This window comes from Corapipo altera, unplaced genomic scaffold (assembly GCF_003945725.1).
Source record: "Corapipo altera isolate COAL_440 unplaced genomic scaffold, ASM394572v1 1b, whole genome shotgun sequence".
NCBI classification, from domain to species: domain Eukaryota; kingdom Metazoa; phylum Chordata; class Aves; order Passeriformes; family Pipridae; genus Corapipo; species Corapipo altera.
In genome coordinates this window covers 3,419,920-3,442,086 of record NW_020884881.1, presented here as the reverse complement: position 1 = coordinate 3,442,086, position 22,167 = coordinate 3,419,920, and the positions used below count along the sequence as shown (strand labels likewise).

The following is a 22,167-nucleotide window of genomic DNA, read 5'->3' as shown; positions in this document are numbered from 1 at the left end:
AATCACCCTGTTCAACAGAGTGCTTAAAATCCTTATTTTCCCTTTCCAGAACATGCAAGTGGTACAAATCCCTACAAACTCTGGATATCTGGATTTCGGCCCTCATGGTTCACAGTAAACAGCAAAGATATGGGCCTGTTTAAAACTAAACACTCTGCCCTTTGTTTGAGGAAATGGCCACTACCAAGCATCTATATAAAATGTTTTTTTTGGATTAGGAACAATTGCTGGGTTTGGTTGGGATAGACTTAATTACTTTCACAGCTGCTTGTATGAGGCTTTGGTTTGTATTTGTTCTGAATACAGTGTCGATAACAGGGGGATGTTTTTCTTATTGCTGAGCAGTGTTTACACAGAGTCAAGGCCTTTTCTCCTTCTCACCTCCCCAGCAAGGAGGTTGGAAGTGCACAAGTAGTTGGGATAGGACAGCCAGGACAGCTGACCCCAACTGACCAAAGAGATATTCCAGACCATATGGTGTCATGCTCAGTATATAAAGCTGAGGGGGAAGAAAAAGGAAGCAGAGCGGGGTAGAACATTTGGAGTGATGGTGTTTGTCTTCCCAAGTAACCACTACACATGAACGAAGCCCTGCTCTCCTGGGGATGGTTAAACGCCTGCCAATCCATGGAAAGTGATGAATGAATTACTTGTTTTGCTTTGCTTTACCTACTGAACTGTCTTTTTACTCTTTTGTTGTTGTTGTTGTTGTTTTTTACTCTTAACTGTTACTCTTCTGATTCTCTCCCCTACCCCATTGTGGAAAGTGAGTGAGCAGATGAGCAGATTTGTGGCACTTTGTCGCTGGCTTGGGTTAAACCACAACAGATTTTAAAAATTGAGCCAGGTAAGGGAAAAATCATTTAAAAAGAAAAATTAGTATAAGTTTTGTAATTTTTTTTCTCCAGAAACAGTTTATCTTTCTGGGACAGAAAAGAATAAAGAAGCTGTAATTTTTGAACAAATTAAAGAGAAAAGTTGAGTAGGAAATAAATGTTTTTAAAAAATACTCTGAGGAAAACACTCGGAAGTGTTATGTACAGGTATTTTATGCCTGCAGACCTCTCCTGTCTCGAAAAGGGAAGTAAAAAAAGCAGGTTTTGCTTTTATTGGATGGTTATAACTGGATATGAACAAAACACTGGTTAGGAAGTAATTGGCCCATGCGAACTGTTCACATGGGCATTTCTTTCTTCATTGCTTAAAGGTAACAAGTATGGTTTTCCTTCTGCATGAATCTCATTCATCATAGCCCATTCAGCTCTATCACTTTTACTTCACTCCTTGGCTCCTTTCCCTACAAATATAGGGGTAGACAAATTACTACTGAAAACAAAAACAAAATATATACCAATAGTCAACTGTGTGTTCTTGTTCCTGGCAAGATGCTGTAAGAAATTTGCCTGCAGTAGCAGAGAGGATCAAAATATGCTCTTAAAACTGCAGTTTCTCCCTTCACTTTCTTAGCTTTTCCTAGACAAATTGTTAGCTCAGGAAGGATTCATGCATATCGTGGTGCATCCCCCCTGCCCCCCACTAGGCCACACTATGATCACAGAAATGATTGATAGGCCTCAACTGTGACAACGCCTGGGCTGAGCTCCTCTGAGCTTATCAGAAACACTGTTTCCAGGACTTTAATGTTTTCAATGAGTTCCTTGCTTTTTTAACGAACATCCTTGGAAACTTCATTTTTTGCCTGAATAACAACCCAAGTGGAATAATATTTTTTGTTCGCACACTTTCAAAGTGTGAGAACGAGAAGTGTAGCCAAGATGAAAGGTTATTATGACTAAAGCCCAATCTCTTGAGACTTTATAAACAGCGGTTCAAGAGACTCGTTGAGCTCTCCTGGGGTGCAGCAGGCTGTGACCAGCAATCTCCCTCTGAGTTGAGACACCTCTCGGAGCTAGCAACTTTCACATTCGCTATTTCTTGAGGGATCACCAGCTGATGGATCCTGGGCTGACATCTCACTCTGTGAGACTCAATCCTTCGCCCATTGAGAAGAATGCAAAACATTCAAAGTGAGTATTTGATGGAACACAAGGGAAATTTTTCACAGGTACTGTCAGAGACTGAAACAGTTAATGATTTAAGCATTCCAGGATTGCCAGGGGACTTTTGCAGGCTGGGATTAGGCAGCTGGACCCACTCCCCCCCCTCCCCTGAACCCCGCCAGTGCTGCTGAAGGTGTCAAGTCCTGAAAAGGTGGGAAGAGCCGTGTTTGGGTGGGAAGAGCCGTGTTTGTCGGAGACTTTGGAGGTTCATGGCACGGCCTATCAAAGCCCATCCCCCTGCCAATCCTGAAAGGTGGGAAAAACCCTTTCACCATGCCCCTCACAGGAACTGCACATGCCCAGGAGACATTTGAGGCTCGTTGGCCCATGACACTATCCATGGATATAATAACTCATAACTTCTTTGAGTGTGGGGGCTTCCCTCCCCCACCCACAATGGACCAAGACCACCACTTCAACTAACAGATATGGAAGCTGCAACTACCAAGTTTCATCGCTGGACCCCGTGGTGATTTACATTTTTCCACTCTCATTTTTTCTTTCCCTTACTCTCCCTTACCCTTATCCTGTCTTTCCCTTTCTCTCTCTTATGCATTTTCCCTAAAGGTTATCTTTATACCATATTGCTAGAGATGATAGATATAGATGATAACACCCAAAATGGCAACATACCTGTTTACCTTTGAAACAAAACTGTTCTAAAATAAACCCTACATATATATCTTTTCAAACACTGATTACTCAGTGTCATTTCACTCTAATCCACCCCAAGGAATTTATTAATAAGAACCTGGGTTAATCGCCCCTTTCTGGGATGGGTCACAACAGGTGCATTGCACAGACTCTTTATGTCTGAGTGCATATGCTATATCAAATGGGCTAGGGATACTGCTTTCCTAAATTGTTAAGTAATTTAGATTTATAAGTAAGTTACTGTCATAGTACAGTAAATCACAAAAGAATCCTTGTTAAATTAAATGTAGTTAAGTTCTGTTGGAAATTCTAATAGTGTTTGAAATCTATGAAGTCATACACAAAGCTTAGCCAAAAGGAAAAAGCAATCTGTATAGGGGATAGTCCTTGTTTCAGGGCAGTTACATACTGTAAGTTTTAAAGATAGGAAAAATAAATAAATTAAAAGTAATATACCTAAAAATGCATTTTCATATGTGAAAAAAACTCTTTTAATATCAGTAGTATCTCCTATTATTTGGCTGATTGCTTCTCTGCTATTTTTTTGTTGTTGTGGCTGGTTGTTTTTGTGCTCCAGCACTCAGAAGAAGCCTTTTCCCCCTTTAACAGTCCAGAAATTGAAGCTTAATGGGAAAGAATATTCTGTTTTCACCTCTCCAATTAGAATGTCAATCCACATTCTCGAGTTTCCACATAATAAAGACTTTTATTTATATAAAAGCAATAAGATGCAGAACAACTTTATAACTCCTACAAAAGTGAAGTATAAGCAAAAACATCAATTATGACTTGTACTCATAACTTTACAAAAGCATTTATCAGTCACACTGACTGCATAACTGCAGTTATAACAATCTCTTGCAAATATAAGAAGCCTACTACATAACTGTAATATTTTACTTTGCCATCAGCATAAATCCATGTGACTCATCACCTTTTTCTACAGGTATCTTCTAAAGCAACATTAGACTACAGATACCAACAGAAAAGACAGATTTGTTAAAAATATTATCAACATATTTCAAAACTACTAGAAGACATATTATTTACTGTGTTATTCAATGGCTCTTGCTGCTGTAAGTATATTGCTATTTAAAAATTGAAAAGTTTTTAAACCTTAACAGTTGATTTACTGTATTGGATTGTGCTGTACTGGCTGCATTTGTAGAATCCAAACTACTGAGCCATCTGTACCACAACTGCTTTCCAGGCTTTATCCTTGTCAAAATCCTTTAATGTATTATTGGAAACCTAAAAGAAAACACATTTCAGACAAATGGAAACATGAAAAAATGCTTTGGTTAAAAACCTGGAGTTCAAGCAAATAAATATCTGAGAGAAGCTAGGAGAATGAAAATGTGAATAGTTACAGCCAGAGCTATTAAAATATTCTATACACTGTAAATTGTATGGTTTTGTATATAGTAAAGTTTACATTTAGGGTATAAAATATAATAGTGTAAACTGTATAGTACTTGAGACATTTGGGTCAAAAAAGCTTGGCCTAATTCCTATTTTAAACACATGACTTTGAATATTTTTTCAAGATTTTTGCTAATATGTGACTGAACCCTGAATCTCTAATCCCAAAGACAGAAGTAGCCCCCTGTGGTGCAAATGAAGCAAGATTTATCTACATATATGCAAGTAAACCAAGGTTTGCCTAAGAACACGAACTTTTGAGAAGCCAAAGGGACATAAAACTTCTCATGTAACATTACCCATGTGTTTAGATATAAAAGCTAAGCAAAAAGGCGTAGCTTTTGTGGAAAAACTGCTCCTTTTAGCATTTAACTCGCACCCAATTTCTGAGTGACTCACAAACTAGGAATAATTTTATACATAATGCCCAGAGGAGATCTGTTTAGCCATGACATGACTATGCTCTAAAATGTGACTTGAAGCAGTGGAAGTGCTGCTTTGCTTCATCTTTTATAGAGAATGAAACTTTCAGGACACAGATCCAGAAAAATAAGCAACCTACACCAAATGCCCTCAGCAGCTTGAGGGGACATAAATCCACAGCTTTCACTTTCCATTACCAACTGTACACCAACTTGACTGATTTCAGTCCCTGTTTCCAGTGCTTTCTATCCAGTGCTGTTTCAGTGAAGATGCTCTTCCTAGAGCAGGGACTGAATCCAGCACTCTCTTTCCACAACTAACCCATGCAGTAAGTGTGAGTTACTCTCTCAGAGTCTTTAAGGACACAGTGCTTGGCTCTGCACAGCTGAGGTGACGAAAGCCTAAGGGCTACAGTGTTGTGGTAGGAGATGAATGTAGTTAATGTACATAGGCTGAAGAAAGCTGGGATCTTCCAATCCCTGAAATAGGGTTCAAGTTCTGAATGATTATATGGAGACTGGTAACAGCACCACCACGCTCTAAAAAAACAATGTGCCAAATCTGTATCTGAAAGAATGGCTGGAACATGTGCATGCAGGCAAGAAATGGAGGGACACCTCAATTCTGATCTGTATCACCAGCTTTAGTAGTGTAGTTAAGACATGGAGACACCTGGAATTCCAGGCATGCTACTGGGCTCACTGCTTCACACTGTCCAGCACAGGTAGCCACTCACTCATCTTAACCATTGTTGTTCCTATGCTCCACATTCTTAACTTTCCTGTTCAAAGTTTAGGGAATTTAAGTGAACTAACTTGGCTTAGTAAAGTCACTGCCTTACAGAAGGTCTTGAAAAAGTACAACCACATCAAGTATTCTCATTCCATAGCCCATAACTTCTGCTTGCACTGGAAGAGTTAAATCTATTTCTTTCTTAACAGATGCCTCTCTCCCCATGAGAACAGTCATGCAAGGCCCATTATCTTTTCTGTGATTTCATTCTGACATATAAATAGTGATTATGTATCTGCATCCTGTGGAGCAGGACTAACATTTTATTTGAATACAATGATGGATCATGTCTGTAATTGTAATTGGGAGCCCACACTACAAATAAGAAAAAAAGGGAGATTTAACCTTACAACTGCTTTCCTGATAACAGGATTTGTCACAGATTGACAACTTGTCACAGTTACCATCTAACCAGTAAAATATTATCTCTTCATTACCAAATTCACAGTTTCACAGAGCAGCTTTTAACTGGGACCTGAATTAAGTACCACAAAACATTAGCAGAAAAAATCTTTTAAAATACATATTTTCAAATTTTATGAGTATAAATACATACCTCTGTTGTTCTGTATTCCTGCTTTTTAACCTGTGCTGCTGTCCATGACGAATCTTGTAGTTTCATTTTTGTCTTGTAATTTACACACTGTATTACAGTTCCAATAGTAAGGCATGCCTGAATTAGCAGCATCAACATCAGAAGCAACAGGAGTACATCATAAGATTGCTGAAAATAGACATATGTTGTTAACTACTTGAATAAAATATTTTATAATGTTTCCACCTCCATAACCTTTAAGATTCATACCTAGATTTTTAAACTCAAATTATAATTTAGCTTATTTCAGCATGAAATTTCAACTAAAATTTTATTGTCTAAGTTTGCTGAAAGTAGAAGAGATTGATAATTTTTAAGAAAATGTTAAGTTGCAAATGGTGTTTAGAAATAAAAGAGAACTTAGGAAACCATCCACTAAAACACAGCACCTCACTGGTGGTTCCAACCTAAGCAATGTCATAGCTATGTCTGGGCCTCAACCTGTGCCTTGCCAGCTCTGACCTTGCCCTGTTGACCTGAATTCCTAGATGACCTTGGATCTGCCTCACTACTGTGGACTTGTCTGGCAACCACTGAACCATCGGCTGAAACTGGTTACCATGGCTGGACAAGTCTTGCTTTCCTCTTTCTCTGGGTACTGTAGGACTGCACTCCTTGCCAATGACGTTACTGTCCTTTGTCACCTCTTGCTCCATTGTTCACCCTCCTGTGCAGAGCAGCCCACTCTTGTTGTATCCAGACACAACGCAGACTAAGAATGTAAGAAGTGCTCTGCAGGGTCACAACAACTGTCTAAATAGTGCAGTTGTCTGTCTCCAACATATGTGACAGGAAAAGCTACTTAGAGTAGGTAAGCTGTGGTCATTCCCTCAGGTCCAACAATACCATATACTCCTCCAGTATCAGAACAGGATCACGTACTCAAAAGCTGGCTTTCCAGTCCCTGAGTTATCAAATTAATAAATATTTCCAAGCTTTTCTTCTAAAAATACAAGACTACTTAATGACTAGTGGATACTAAGAGTAAAGACTTATTGACACTGGTCTAATGCCCATAAATGGTTCTTTGAACATCATCAGGGATCGCTAAACACTTTGCCAGTACAGTCCTAGAAAGCTCTTCAGGAATGCAAGGGAACACTTCATATTGAAATGCTTCGAATTTGTAAACTTTTTTCTTCTCTGTCCCAGTCCAAGCTTTGAATGAATCCAGATGTAAGCTTACAATCCCAACTGTTGGTAAACATCCTAAGAAACAGAAAAATGTATTCTTCAAGTAAACCTAGAATCTTTAATTTAAATACTACACATTTATAAAAACCTCGAGGAGTCCAGCATATTGCATACTATTTTTACTGTGTCTTTAAAAAAAACCCAGGATGTTATTCTAACCTATAATTCCAGGGTGCCAATAGATGTAACATACCTAAATTATATCATAAGTTAAATAAGAGTTTTTGAATAATTTCTATAACATACTATTCAATCTTTATAATGCAGTACCTTGACTTCATATATTCCCTAATTCATTCCTTGCTACAGTCTTGCTATTGCAACAAATACAGGTTAATTTTTCAATTGCATAAAAACACATACTTTAACAGCAGGTGGATAATTTTTAAAGATGTCAACAACTTGCATGATACTGAAGGATAAGTATGCAGAAGCAGTGAACAACAATGGAGATGTAACACTGCTAATGGCAATCAGGACCTCAACCTAAAAAATAAGATAATAAATGTTAAATTAGAATTAAAAACACTAGTTTGTGAGTTGCATCTCCTTGAAGTAAGCATAACAGAAGTGTGTAAAGGTGCATAAGATTACACATATGAGACAAATATTAAGAGCTATCCACATTTTGTGGAAATACAGAAGCAAGCTTTGAATACATTAAGTTTCTAGCCAAAACACTGTTGTTTTGTAACTCATTTTTCATTTAATACAGATGATGATGTTTTTGTTCTATTTAAAAAGTGCCTTTCACGTGCACATAAAGGAAGTAATACCAGTATTGGTAGGAAGAGAGCCAGTATAGAGGCATCATATATTCTTCAATTTATATGAAATAATGAGAATTAGCAGCAAATATTGCAGACTTACAACCTAAAAAAGACTTATGCAATTAAATTTGAGTGCCTTCAGGCAAATTTATTGCCATACAACAGCAGCCTAGTTTCATTCAAATATCAACCCTATAGGATTATATTCTAACTTCAGTTGTGGTCAGGCATCATTACTCACTTAAATATGTTTGCATGACTATTACTTAGAACATATGTTTTATGGAGCCTTAACTACACATTTGGGACATTCAAGGAATAAATTAACTCCACTGAATGTTCTTAGTCCTTGTTGCTAGTCATGAAGATGAGGAGTTTGTTTAAAATAAGTTCTAGGTCCAGTGCAGCCTGCACGCCTAATCTTCTTTCAGAACCCACAGTTCATAATGAAAGGAGAGGGAACAGAGAGAACCTCAGTTCAGGAGCCTGAAAGCACTTCTGGGCATATAATATGAGGCATGTCATTTTTCTATAGAAGGAAACAATGCAAAAAAAACCCTCAAACCACAAACTTTTGAATTCTTTTCTAGAATTAGTGGAATTAAGCCTCCAAAGGACCTACCAGAGTTCTTTTCAAGGATATCAGCTAACACTTGTGCTACATATTGCTCTCACATTTTGTAGAAGCAGTTAAAAACAAGTGAGCAAACTTGAGTAGTGCCCACTATCACAGGTAGGCTTTCTTAGCATTGTTTCACTCTAATGACAAAATCCAAGAATTTTACAAACTTACCAGACATTTACTTGGATATTCAGCAGCTACATGACTTGCAATAGCACTTGGAAAGCACTAAACAAAAAAGTGTAACAAAATAAGTATTTACCTACTTGAAAATTACAAAAATTGCAACTGAGTTACAGTAATTCCCACCAGTCACGTCTTTTTTTTTTGGGGGGGGGGGGAATTCTGAATGCTGAAAAGCTTGTTTATAATCTTTTTCCACTTCATGATGAGGGATTTTACAGATACATTAACCATATATAAACATAATGGTCATTGTCTTCTTTCTCAATCAGTTCATTCACGGCAAGCAGAGTGGCACAGCATCTTTTATGAATCCACTGCTCCTGGGTACAGGCTGCTATTAGTGATAAGCGTTACCAATCATAGACTCAGGCTTTCAAAACAGTTAAGACTGAAAAGTTAAACAGAATGTTCTAAGGATTCTACCAGGCTGAAACTAAACTGAACTTCTTATTTTGCAGCCTGAAATATTCTAAAACTTATGACTTTTTTGACAAAATACTTGATTTCTAATACCCTTGTTTTATTACACATTTCCATTTTACTTAATTGAGGATTGAAAATGCATCAGAACATTTTAATAGAATCAAAGTATTGCAAATCAAAATAGAACAAGAATATTGCATAAATATATCAAGTATGTTGAAGTGCTAATTCATTTGCTAAGCAGCAATTGTCAATTAGCATTAGAGCCAAATAAATATTCCAGTAGGGAGGGGGAAAATGAAAAAGAATTAAAGACATTGTTTTAAAACAGTATCTTCCATTTGCACTACTTACAGCAACTAAGATCCAAAAGAATGTTACTGAGAGATATGGACCTGAGACTAGAACATCCATATTCAAAGCAATTATTCCACCAAATACTGATGAAATTCCAATAATCACCTCAATTACCTAAAACAAAGAAGAGCACACAAACTATTAACAGTGTATTTGAATGCGAAATTTCCTATTCTCATATAGAAAGGAACTCATTGGAAAGAATAAAACGCATTTATGCTACTAGCTATGAAGAAAGTTGATGTTTTTGACATCTAAAATATGGCAAAAACTCTAGCTGGCTGAAGTGAAAACAAGATCAGCTTCATTATACATATTTATGCTTTCATTTATTAGCTTCACAGAACAACATTTCAGTTTACACTATTTATCCTAAAGCCATTAAGTTGTCTCCTTCCTATTATAAATGGCAGTTACTTACCTGCAATATTCTAAAAGGAAACACTTTAAGACATATCTTTCATTTCTGTCTTTGTTGTTTCAGTTCTTACCTACACTGATCTCTTCCTGACTTTAAAGAACCTTCGCACTTAGAAAGATGAAATAACAAAATGATTTAACGAAAGAAAGCAACACTTTTCTTACTGAGTATGACTTCAGAACTCGAGCAGGAAAGCTGATGTTGCTCAAAACAATGGCACTGTCATATGCAGTATTCTAGAGGGGAATAAAAAAAATCATGATCAAAAGTATACAAAGCAGTACATTTCTTTCTAATATCTTGTACAAACTGCTACAGATCCTAACGGTGGTATGCAACATCTGGTTGGTCCATAAAAGGTAACAGTGACACATCACGGTGTTTTCCAGTATCAGACCACATCAATTACATTAGAAACAAATTAAGTAGTCCCAGATTAGTCACCATTCAACAATGAAATATCATCATCTTGCCTCCCTTTTCCACCTTCAAAAACACATTTTCTTTCTGAGCCTTCAGATTTTACAAATGTGGATAACAGTAACCAAAGGAGGACAGGACACTACACAACCTTATCAATCAATATTTCCACTGGAATACAAAATGGCATAGCATGTTTGCTTGAGTATTACCTAAAAGAAGTACTATTGTAGAAAAATGAGGGCAGGATTTGGGAAAGCACTTGCGACTAAAGGCAATTTTATCTATAGCCCCAAATTCTGAAGCCAAGATTCATTGTCCAGATACCACTAAACTGGCATATGCCACAAATACTTTCTCCACATCAGGTTTCAAAATGGCATTGTTTGCATACGTACAAGTCACATACTCCAATGTTTCACATATCATTAAGTTTTATTTTACAAAACAGAAATAAAGCATTTGCCATGTCTGTTCATAAGATATTCAAAAAACCCTGTGTTGTATAATTTGCAACAGGGCATTTTGCAGAGGGCTCACTGCACTCCTAAAAGATAGAAGAGGCAATTACTGTTTAGTACGGTACTTTTATTTATTGTTCAAATCTAGTTTTAGCACGCAAAGTTATACACTGTAGTTGCCAGTAAATTAACAATGTATGTAATAGAGGAAAAACGGAATATTTTTTAACACACACACACACAGTCTTTAAGGGTACCTACTTTCTTTCTTGTACAACAGTCTTCAGTAGACCTAGCTGAAATGATCACAGTAGTTGCCATGAAGATTTCCAGCAGAATAAGTAGAATCAAGTTGAAATTTATCTGTCAGTAAAATCCCAGACATAAATGAGTTACATGTTCCATATTAAAAATAAGGAGGGGGCTGAGTCTAGCAGGATCCAGCAGGCTGTCTATTTTCTGTGATATCTAGACATATCTATTGATTAGATACTTTGCTAATCATTTTCTTGGCTCTTGTAAGAACAACATTTAGCTGCCTACATAATACACAGAATGCTTAACCTAAGAAAGAAACATTTACTTCATTTATGGAAATATTATGCCTGAATATTAACTGTCTTCCAGAAGAGCAGTTAATGACAAGATAATGATTGCTGGGTACTTCTGCATTTTGCAAGACCTTCCATTTGAAACCAGAACACTGCAGCAAATGATGGAATATTCTTAGGGGAAGAAGGGCCACGGGCTCCCAACCCCTATGTTGCAATCCCAAATCATGCAATACTATACTGGATTATGAACTAAAACACAGTTGAAAGAACTGGGCCAAGGATTCTAGTTCTGTGTCCTGCTTAGTGTTAGCAGAGCATTGACGGACACTCTTCATGGTTTCATAACTCTTGCAGGTCTAACAGACCACATTATTGTGCAAAAACATGGATGCTGCCATTGTTCATATTCAAGAGACAAATAAGTTAATGCAATACTTAACATTCATCTTCTGCTCCTTATTATTCTCATGAAAAGAGGTAGATACCTACTCTACATGGATTGAATAATTCCCTAGAGGCGTACAAGTTAGGCAGAGTGGATCTCCCTTTCCTGTGTTCAAAAGCATCGTATTTTTCCACTGACAGCCCAAGAAAACATTTGGTAGTTCAGTAAGGCCACTGGGGCAAAGTAGCAGAAATCTAGGGAGAACTGCCTCCATCCAGAACCTATGCAATTAAAGCAACCCATTGTTCAATGACTTAGAACAGAATTATATTGTTCCCTCATGCCAGACCTTCTTTGTAAATGATCAGATCTGTTTTTCTCTGACATGTATCTTGCAGCACATGTTTTTTGAAAAAGATAGTAAGTGGTAGATTTGAGAGGTTTCTTTGGGCACTGAAATTCACCCTTTCTCAGGAAATCTTAATTGGAACTATGTGCCTTGCTGTACACAACAGACTGTACAGTTGTACTAAAACCACAAACAGCAATAAATGCCATAGCAGTAAACTCCTAGAGAAAGTGCTACAATGAAGAATATAGGCACTATTTGGCACAAGAAGAGGTTTCAAATGTGTGGCCCTCAGAACAATTTAATCCCTACCATAAATTCCCACAATTTAGATGTGTTTTGACACAGTGCTGGTACTGATGCAATCTGGCAAGGTCACACATCACACTTGGCAGTGCAGTGACAAGTAGATATACAGGTTTGAGTCAGGAAGCACTGTGACTACATTGATGGACTATCGCACTTAGTCCTAAGTATAACAAGTAAATAACAGAAACTGAAAAAGTAACAGTAAATAAATTAGATTTTTATCTTTCTAGTATTTTTTTTGATACATGTCTAGAATATCAACTAGATTCTTCCACTCATAAAAGCAGTTCAATACCCCTAGACCAAGGTAAAAATATCTCATCCCCAATTTCAGTTTACTTAGTTTTCTTGCATCTATTTCATTAAAAGAAGTACAGCTAAAGCTACAAGTAAGTACCTTTTTATACCATCTATAACAATGGAGAGATTCAGTGTTAGATTTCTAAAATCTAAAGAAAATTCCCTCTATAATTACCACTGTCCATAAAATTTATCACCAGATGCAGAGAACCAAACTAACTGTGTCCTTAATCCTTTTCTGTGACTAAGGAATATGCAAGTGCAACCAAGTAGAAAGTACTACATTAGCACAACCTTAATGCAATTTGCTCTGAACCTGCACCAGGTATTAAAAACAGAACAGAGTGACAGCTTGGATCTTTTACACATCCCATCCTTCATGCTGATAGCAAACTAACTACAGAACTGCACCCTCCCAGAGTGGCGTCACAAAGTCACAGTCTAGGGCATGGCTTGTATCCTGCATTCCATTTATCTATCTAAAGTTATTTTGTGGAGATATATATCAACATGAGTAACATTAATGAGGAATTACCCAGGTCCTCTATAAAGGAGAGAGGGTGTTAAATGTGAATTGACTTAATTGGATAAACTTATCCTTTTTATGAGTCTTACTGCTTTTAAACTACTGGCAGCGATTCAAAGATCTGGTATTACTTTCTTGCACAGTTTCCCATGGGAAGGGAAAATACATATGATTATGAAAGAACAGTTAAAGAGATGGTATTCTACATCTTCTTTGTACCACACGGGTAACAGAAAACAGTTGGCAGGGAAATGCCAAACAGTGAGCCTGTTTCACTGAAAGAGTATCTTTCAAAGAGGAAAGCAAGTCAGCACCATGAATTACTCTTAAGATAGAAAAGTTTAAAAAAAGCTTTAGAGCCAGCTTTGCATACAGTTATTCTGACTTTCTTCAGTAATCTACAACATAGTATGGACAAGCAATAGGCAAGCAAAAAGAATTAAAATCATATAAACAAGGATGTCTTATGAATATTTTTGCAAGTAACTGACACTGGGCAAAGAGAAATGTAAAGTTTCTGCTAGATGATGTCTCCTCACAGATCAAGAAGAAACACTGGGATATTGACAACAAAGTAATTACATGTGATCTCTAGCCACCTCACACCCCCCCACCTTTTTCTTAACAAAGGAAAATATAGTACAATTAGTAATTGTTTTAGTAACTTACATTTATAGCTGATGGATTGAGGACAAGTTTGCATCCAAACCAAATTAAACACGTTGTTGTAACAGCAAATGTAGAGACAAACAGAATCTGAAAATTTGGTATCTGAAAAAAAGTTTCAGAATAGGTTTCTCTCTCATTTTAACCACAGGGGAGTTAATTGACAATAAAATCTCATACTTACCACATTAATTTTATTCCTTGCTATAGCAAAGCTCACAACTGCTGAAGGAATACACTGGGAAAATTAAAAGAGAAGACTAGTGGGATACTCTGTACAAAGAATATTATATATATTTCTATAGATTTATTTTATGTGTTTGAATTCATATTTCAGTAAACTTAGACAAATAGATCAGAAACTCTGAAGAAAACGTGTCACTCTTGTCTGAGCTCACTAATTACAATCAATGTCTGATGATTACAGGAGGTTTAAATATACCTTCCATATCTCTCAATTTTGACTAACTACTGAGCACAATATGATGAATAAAAGAAATAAAGAAAGTCTTTCTGGAGGCACTTCATGCCTTTGTTAGTTTAAATTAACTCTAGAAGGCCTGGGATCCTTGAGCAGGAAAAAAACCCCAGTGCTACTCCCAAACTGGGTCTGCACATTTTTAAACAGACATCATCATGGTTGAGTAAGCTATAATTTGCCCAGTCTCAACACAGTTCCGAAGAACTTTGTGAAAATCTTTAAGAATTGTGCCTGGAATCTCCACTGTGTTCAGTAGGAACTATGTTTTCATACTTGAGGGCAAAACTAAATGGAAAAATCATGCGTAAGTAAAAGTTTCACAAAGTAATTTCTCTATCCCTTAGCTGTTCCTCACCATAATAGATATGGTTACACAAATACATACTAAAATTATTAAAAATGTTTCCATGTCAAATAATGAATGTGTAAAAAATGCCACATTTTCAATTATCTTCCCACCACATCTGAACACTGAGGGCTTGACAATGGAACACTATAACGAGATTAATATTGACACGTAAAATTCTTCGAAGCACTTCTTTAATACCTAAATGACCTTTACTTAACAGAATTAAAACATCCTTTTTTGTCCTGGATACCCAAGAGTCTCTAGAACACTACAGGACTCTACTACTACTACTACTACTATTCAACATGGTTAAAAAAAATCTAGAGAGCGATTCAGCTTCATGCTAAACTAGACACTTTGTGGCCAGTCGGCTCTACAGCTCTCTAAGCTCTTCCAACTGCACTGACTCCATTATCTGCAGTAGGAGCTCTAACACCTTCCTGGGTGTACAGACACCCAAATGTACACACCTGCACCCACAGCAAGCCTTTCAAACCCAACATGATCTGCATCTACCAGTTCTTTGGAAATTTTCAATAAATACAAAACTCAAAGAGACAGGATTTGAGGCAGAAAAAGAGACTTCTCTGTAACTAACACTGTTGTTGCAGAGAATAACATCCTTGTCAGTATATTCACTTCAAAAACTGCTTCAGTGGTATTTTAACACCTGTAGTGGAAACCTAAGTGACAGCTCATTCACAGAGCAACTTTAGTCTGCTTCAGTACTTGGATACTATAGCAAAATAAAATGAAAAATTAATATTTTGAAATACAATCTGAAATACATTCTTATAGCATTTAGCCAGGAAATTCCCCAAATACATAGCAATGCAAATTTTCTTAAAATCAAGCACAGAAAAACTGTTCAACCAGAGTAATATTACATGCCAGTGGTGAGCTGATTAACAAAAAATGGTAGCAAAAACCAGTTGTCTTTATGACAACTGTTACTCTTTTAACCATGGGATGAAAATCCATTTAATGAACTGTTAAACAGAACCAAATCTTCCAAGAAGAAAGTTAGTAGTAAAAAAGGACAGACAAAATAAAAGACATAAACCCACAAACATTATATATTGAGTCTGCTGTCAAAGTCACAGCAAATAATTAAGAATGCTTACTGAACCTGCTGCACAACGTAAATAATCCATTTCAGACGGAAAAATATTTCCCAGATATAGTGAAAATCCAGAAGTAATAAGGAGGCAAGTCTGCAAAGCAACAAATAAGATAGGTTTATACGAATAAAACCTTTTAAAAAAGCAACTAGTCAGAAACCAGTAATCCCTTTCAAATTAAGCTACAGATAGACATTTAATAATGCAGGTTTTGAGTGAATAAATTTGAAGAAAAGCAACAAAACATGCTGAGTTCTGAAGATGTTTTCCTGATTACCAAGACCTAATACTGAACAATATAATCACGTTAGAATCAAGCATTTTGCCCTGACTTGGCAAATACCTCAAAAAACTACTCAAAAATTAATTGCACTGTTCAGTGGTAAAAATGTTTCAGAAACCTCAGATAAGTCTCTACTTTGCATTCTCTGCTTGACTCCACCAACATTCATTATGCATATGGGCAGCTGCGCAATTGCCAACTAGAACACAACAACAAAAATAGTATTAGGATACATTAATGAAGATTCTTCCACCTATATTCCTGCATCCCTCCAAACTCTCTTCCTCCTTTCATTCAGCAGCACACCCATAAATGTTCAACTCCTCCTGTTCCCTTGATAACTCTTCTTTTTATTTCATAACTATGACAGTTACACACATTGTAATAAATGATCAATGTCTCCCACTAACATTTTTTTTGTTTTCCTTGTCATTCCCCTGAGAATGCATTTCTTTGAAGGGGCAGAAGATAAGAGACAGAATGGCTCTTTTGTTTTATTTGGGCATTTTTTCATGGTAGAAAATTATTGCAGGATCTTTAAAAAGTCCTTGTTAAATAATGACAGAAAATAAGGAGAGCGTATGCATGTGTATAAACACACACACAGAATTCTGGCAGACAGGAAGGGCAATATTTATAAACCACAAGCTGAAATTGTGCTTGAAGCTCATCGAATTGTTCCTGCAGAAATCCAGCCCATACTGTCAGCTACTTTGATGTCACTCTACACTTTGCAACTGCTTCCTGAAGTAGACTGTCCTGTTCACTATGACTTATGTTGTTCAGTGTACAGACTTTCTTTTCTGGACACTGTCCCTCAGAAGAGTTGATAGAGATTAACCACTATAATACTTGGGAGAAAAATCTAATTGGAATTTATTGGATTAGTTATTAATAAAATTGCATTTTCATTTATCCATAAAATTCATTCTTCTTGATAACATGACTTCAGGAAATGATCATTAAATGTTAGCATCTCCAGTCATTTACAATAACTCAGTAAAAAAGAATAATCTAATTACAGACAGTTGTCCTTTTGGACAATTAAGTTTAAGAAAATGTCATGCAAAGAAAGCCAGTGCTTCTTTTGCTCTCTTTTCATATGACAGTACACTTGAAAGGAAATCCAAGCTTTACAGATTGGCAGAAAGGAAAAAAAGTTCAGCTGTTTCCACAAAAATAAGGCAGTACTTTTATTCACTGTGCAAAAACAAGCAATTACCATATTAACAGTGAGACACTTTTCACTCTTAATAAAAATTACGCTTCAAAACACACAAGCTGATCAAATCCTAATTGCTATAATGAAGTTTAATTAACTTGGCTCAGAACATGGAGAAGCATATGATGTACATGCAAGATGAGTGTCCTGTGATTCTAGCAGTGACACAAAAATTCAAATCACTGTGACATTCATGTAACAAACAAAGTATATACCTCACTACACAACTATTACACCAAATAATTACGTGGCTATTGAACCCTGAAACACGAATGTGGCAATTAAGTGCCACATATATTTTTAATGCCAAAATGCTATCATGAAGCCACAGTACATTTAATAGTTAAAAATATGTTAAAATGGTCAGAATACTTTATATCCTCTACCAAAAGGCACTGCTTATACATACACATGGGTCTATATTTACCACTACCTCACTTATTCTCTGCTTATGCTGTATGATTAATATTAAAGATAAAAATAAGCCTTCATATAGGATCCCTGACTAGTGAAAAAATATCCAAAGAATACCAGTAGTCAATGAATTACTACATTCCAAATTTGCTAAATATATTTTTTTCTTTACAAAAATCTACATTCAGTACTATCATTGATGAAATTCTGAGTCCCCAAATGATGTGAAACAGAAAGATAATGGGCTCTAAGACCTCAGTTACATTTTTAAATTTTCTGTCATTTAAAGTACTTACTCCCATCAGCAAAGAAAATATCCATGTTCTGTAACTAAAGCAAGGATGCAGCCTTTTGGACAGCTGAAGGTCACTGGATTTGATATCTGGTATATAATTTCCATTCTCTTGTTTTCCCCGCTCCAAAGTTGGCATCCTGTCATAGCTGAATTCTTCTCTGTAACCTTCTTCCCTGGTCATAACACTCCACAAAGGCAATTAAATAATAATCATGGAAATTATGAAGAAAGACAAAAAATATATACTTTAGTTCCTTCACATACTCAGATCAGTGCTCAACTAAGTTTTTGTCTATTAATGATAAAATAAAGAAAAGCAATATTTAGCTATTAGCTGTATTTACACTTCAAAATATGCAAGCTTTCTAACAACTTACTTGCATGCAATAAGTAAATTACATCCTGTAGCCAGAGTTCATAATAACACAGTATAAATAGCAATAAAATGAAAGTTTGTATACCTCAACAGACTTTTATTTCAAGATCTAAGAACCATTTTTAGAGATGTTTAGTTTGAGGCTACTTCTACAACCAAAGCTTTTTTTTTTTTTAACTCTGGGACAGAAAAGACAGTTAAAACTGTTTCAATATTAAGTTCCATTTGATTTTAACACCTTTTATCAGCTATCTAAAATGACAGACTTCCCTAAGAGTCTGATGAACACATATACTCACAATAACTCAGCTACAGCAAACTGTTTCTAATTTACCTAGTATCAATCATTTCTCTTGTTCACTCAGTCCTTTTTTGTTCACCTCACAGCTTGCCAATCTGTTCAAATACCTTGAGGAGTATATTATATTAGAATTAAGTTACTTCAGATTTTTCAACAGTTAAAAACCTTCATGCTTACCTTCCACTGAAAAGTTAACTGTCAGTTTAAAACAGCCTTGTGAACACAGCTGCCTGTACACTTTGTGATATTCTCACCGTTCAGTGAGTCATGCTGGCTTTGAAAAGTTCTCCCTTACACTTTGGCTTCCAACAACATCTATTCAGATATGGAACAAAAGCACAGCAAGAACTTCAGTTAAGCCAGGGAACAGGAAAATGCCTCCTGAATTTTAATTAACAGAACACACTAGAAAATGACTGTACTACATCTCATAGGGCTGCTTCCAAATCAGACCAACAAATTAAAAAAGTTTCAAGTGTCTTTTCTTATTTGAGTACTACCCCTTACTTAGTATCTTAAATAAAAGCTTCCTCACAGTTTACCAGTTTTAGCTATTATAATAGACAGTGATCACAATATCCAACAACTTAGTTCTTGTTTCAAAAGAGCGAAAGATACTTACAATGCAGTATTCAGAAAAAAACACAGATAAAAATTCAAGTATTGAAGTATCCCAACAAGATAGGAGGTTCGAAAGTTACAGGTTAGAAATCTATCAAGACTATTCTCTTCACTGTGTAACACTACTTCATCTTTTTCTATTAACCCTAGTCTTCTGGAGTGTTCAGATAAACTCTGCACACTTCAATCGTGCTGTCACTCGTACTTACAGAACACCCAGCTGACTAAACAACATATTTTAAATCTAGCAGGCAGCAGTGACATGCAATGGTCAGGGTACATTGGATCCAGTCCTCCTGCTTATTAGGCAATGAAAAGAAAAAAAAAAAAAGGAAAAAAGAGAACGTTTTTATCTTGAAGATGTTGGCACCTTGACAGCTACAGCAATGACAGGGTCTTTTGTCTAAACTTTAAACACTCTTGTAACCAAGACACAATTAAATCTTCAGTATTCTGAAGGGCATCACCTTTAAAGTATGCTAGAAAAACTTCTGAACAGTGCAACTTTTCAATTTGTACAGACTGTAGATTTTAATTTTCTCATAATGTCAGCCAATACTGAAAGAATTATTAAAACAACTGTAACATTCTAATGAACAGGGAAATTATTACACCATACACAGCAATAGACACAGCTGTAAACTCTGTTAGAAAAGGAGAAGGAAAAAAAGACTATGTAGTCAAGTAAAACTGTTCTTCAGTAACTAAGCCCTTCTGTTCCTCTGTTCATGGAGCAAATACTATGCAACTATTTCCATTTTCTGCAACTTTCCAAAGACTATAGTTTAATGGAAAATGGATAGTGCTTACCTGACAAGCTTTTTCAATGAATGCTAGGTACTGATGTATTCTAACACAAATTACCATAGATACAAAAGAGGATCATATTTTAACCCTTTTGACCAATTTAGGGAGAAGGTCTTTTTTTTTTTTTTTTTTTTTGCACAAAATTGGTGAGACATTCAGGTATTTACTTGATCTAATCTCTTTGAATAAAAAGAATTTATAAAGTCCTCCACCACTGAACAGAGCAGAGTTCAAACCCTAGAACATTTTGTTCACCATTCCAAGTGTTTCAGCCAGTATTGTATCTGAAAGTTCCCTCTCTCAAGTGTGGCACTATAGTATTTTCTCCAGTTATGGTGAAATTCTTCCTGCCCTCTTTCCTGTGCACTTCTCAGTATTTTCCATTTCCTTTTTGCACAGAGGTTCACCACACAACTACTGTATTCTCTGCACTTGGCCTCAGCATCAACAAAAAACACTTGAAGTTCACACTGCAGTTTCTATTCTAAATATTTTCAGGGGTCCTTATTTTAGGTTCCTTTTTTTTCATGTTCCTGATTCCATAAGAAGTCTCATTTTTGTATATACACAACCACAAGGCAAGATCTGGTACAAGAGCCCAAGTCACAACCCAAAACTTTATAATGCTAAATAAGGTACAAACATGCTGCACAAAGAGATTCCTCCTAATTCTAAAGAATGCATAGGAAACCTATACAAAGACTACAGGAAGTAGAACAATTCCAAGAGAACATGACAGGTTTCTGAAAAGGATTTACAAATTAAGGGGGTTCATTCTAAGTTAGGCCAAAAGATCTCAAAGCATGACAATCAAATCAAATCAAATTGTGAGCAGCTGTGAAGAACTACTTACTTCCATCACAGAAATTATCACTGAACAAATTCAGCTACCTGAAGCAGCTGTAGCAGATACTTGGTCATTTGCCATAGGCTGTGCACCGCAAGCATCCTCCACAGTAACCACAAAAGATAAAAAAGAGATTGACAACCATAAGTGAAGTGTCATAGTTCGACTTTTGCTATCAGTAGTTAACAAAAAAGCATTCTGTCCTGGGCCAGTTTCTCTAGCACTGAACCCAGGCTCACACTCATGTTCCCAAATCAAAATGCGACCAGCTCCTGAAGCTCAGGTAAAATTTATGTTTACTGTCCTGCCCAACTCTTCATTTTCTGATGAGTTATTATTGCACTACATTTCTATTCTTTCACACAATATTTAATTACACTATTTTAGCTCATTACCTGTATCCCTTGCTCAATATTTTCAGCTCTTTTAAAAGCAGCTCCTTAATGTATTTTGTTTCTCTGAAGCTGATTCTTCGGTCCTTGTTTCCTAGCTCATATCTTTGGGCATGTAGTGAACCAAGAGCAAAATGCAGGTCCAATAGCTGCAAGTGGATGTCTTGCTCCCCCAGTATACTATAAAATTCTTCAGATTTAGTCCTTCACGTGAATCATCACTTGAAGAGTTTGAACAGGTTTCATCAGCATACAAACTACTCATTGTATGCTGTTAAAATTCTTCTAGTTTTATGTATGTCATAAACACATCATGGTACAATTTTAAAGTACATCCAGACTGAAGACTGTTTTTTTCTGCCTAGTACATTCTGTTGCAATAAGATTACCAAGAAGCACAGCCTGGGAAGTCTGTTATATGTTACGGAATTTTCAGGCGAGAATTTTTGCATGTATAACTACTTCCCTTCTCCAAAAAAAAACTATTTCTTCATCTGTCACATTTTTGACAACTAACAGTACCCTGCCTGCACTCCACTGGAACCTTAGTGAAAGAAAAGAGTACCTAAAATTCTTTAAATCAATGTATCAAAAAGAGACTATCACTCTTTCAGCACTTCTCTAAAAACATCACTGACTACAGATATTCATACACATTTCTCCTCCCAGTAGCATCATCTCAGTTACTTCAGAGTGAGACACTGGAACCCGTGTGCAGTTACTGGCAATCAGAATTTATTCTCCTGTAGGAACTGTACAGAACTCTACA

The 22,167-nt window shown here is 36.2% G+C and overlaps 1 protein-coding gene across 2 annotated transcripts; it reads right to left on the bottom strand.

Moving 5' to 3' along the window:
- Nucleotides 1–3,395: 3,395 nt before the first annotated feature.
- MLC1 (megalencephalic leukoencephalopathy with subcortical cysts 1) lies at nucleotides 3,396–19,530 on the bottom strand. 2 transcript variants are annotated; one of them, XM_027639921.1, is made up of 13 exons: nucleotides 19,498–19,530; nucleotides 18,909–19,046; nucleotides 18,056–18,239; nucleotides 15,844–15,933; nucleotides 14,074–14,127; nucleotides 13,893–13,994; nucleotides 11,062–11,163; nucleotides 10,084–10,155; nucleotides 9,496–9,612; nucleotides 8,704–8,760; nucleotides 7,504–7,626; nucleotides 5,908–6,075; nucleotides 3,396–3,965 (listed from the first exon to the last, which is right to left on the bottom strand). In XM_027639921.1, exons 3-13 carry the CDS (start codon nucleotides 18,233–18,235, stop codon nucleotides 3,891–3,893), a joined length of 1,140 nt encoding a protein of 379 aa, XP_027495722.1. In that variant the 5' UTR covers nucleotides 18,236–18,239; nucleotides 18,909–19,046; nucleotides 19,498–19,530; the 3' UTR covers nucleotides 3,396–3,890. The 2 variants fall into 2 exon arrangements, with proteins under 2 accessions (XP_027495722.1, XP_027495723.1); XM_027639922.1 differs by lacking the exons at nucleotides 14,074–14,127; nucleotides 19,498–19,530 and having other exon boundaries at nucleotides 13,893–13,979.
- Nucleotides 19,531–22,167: the final 2,637 nt, after the last annotated feature.

Coding starts and splice junctions, on each gene's coding strand:
- MLC1 (XM_027639921.1), bottom strand. CDS start 18,235: ATGACCAGGGAAGAAGGTTACAGAGAAGAATTCAGCTATGACAGGATG. Junction 13,995..14,073: donor CAAGGAATAAAATTAATGTG/GTAAGTATGAGA, acceptor ACTTTTTTTCAG/ATACCAAATTTTCAGATTCT. Junction 6,076..7,503: donor ATTATCCACCTGCTGTTAAA/GTATGTGTTTTT, acceptor GTCTATTTTCAG/CAATCTTATGATGTACTCCT.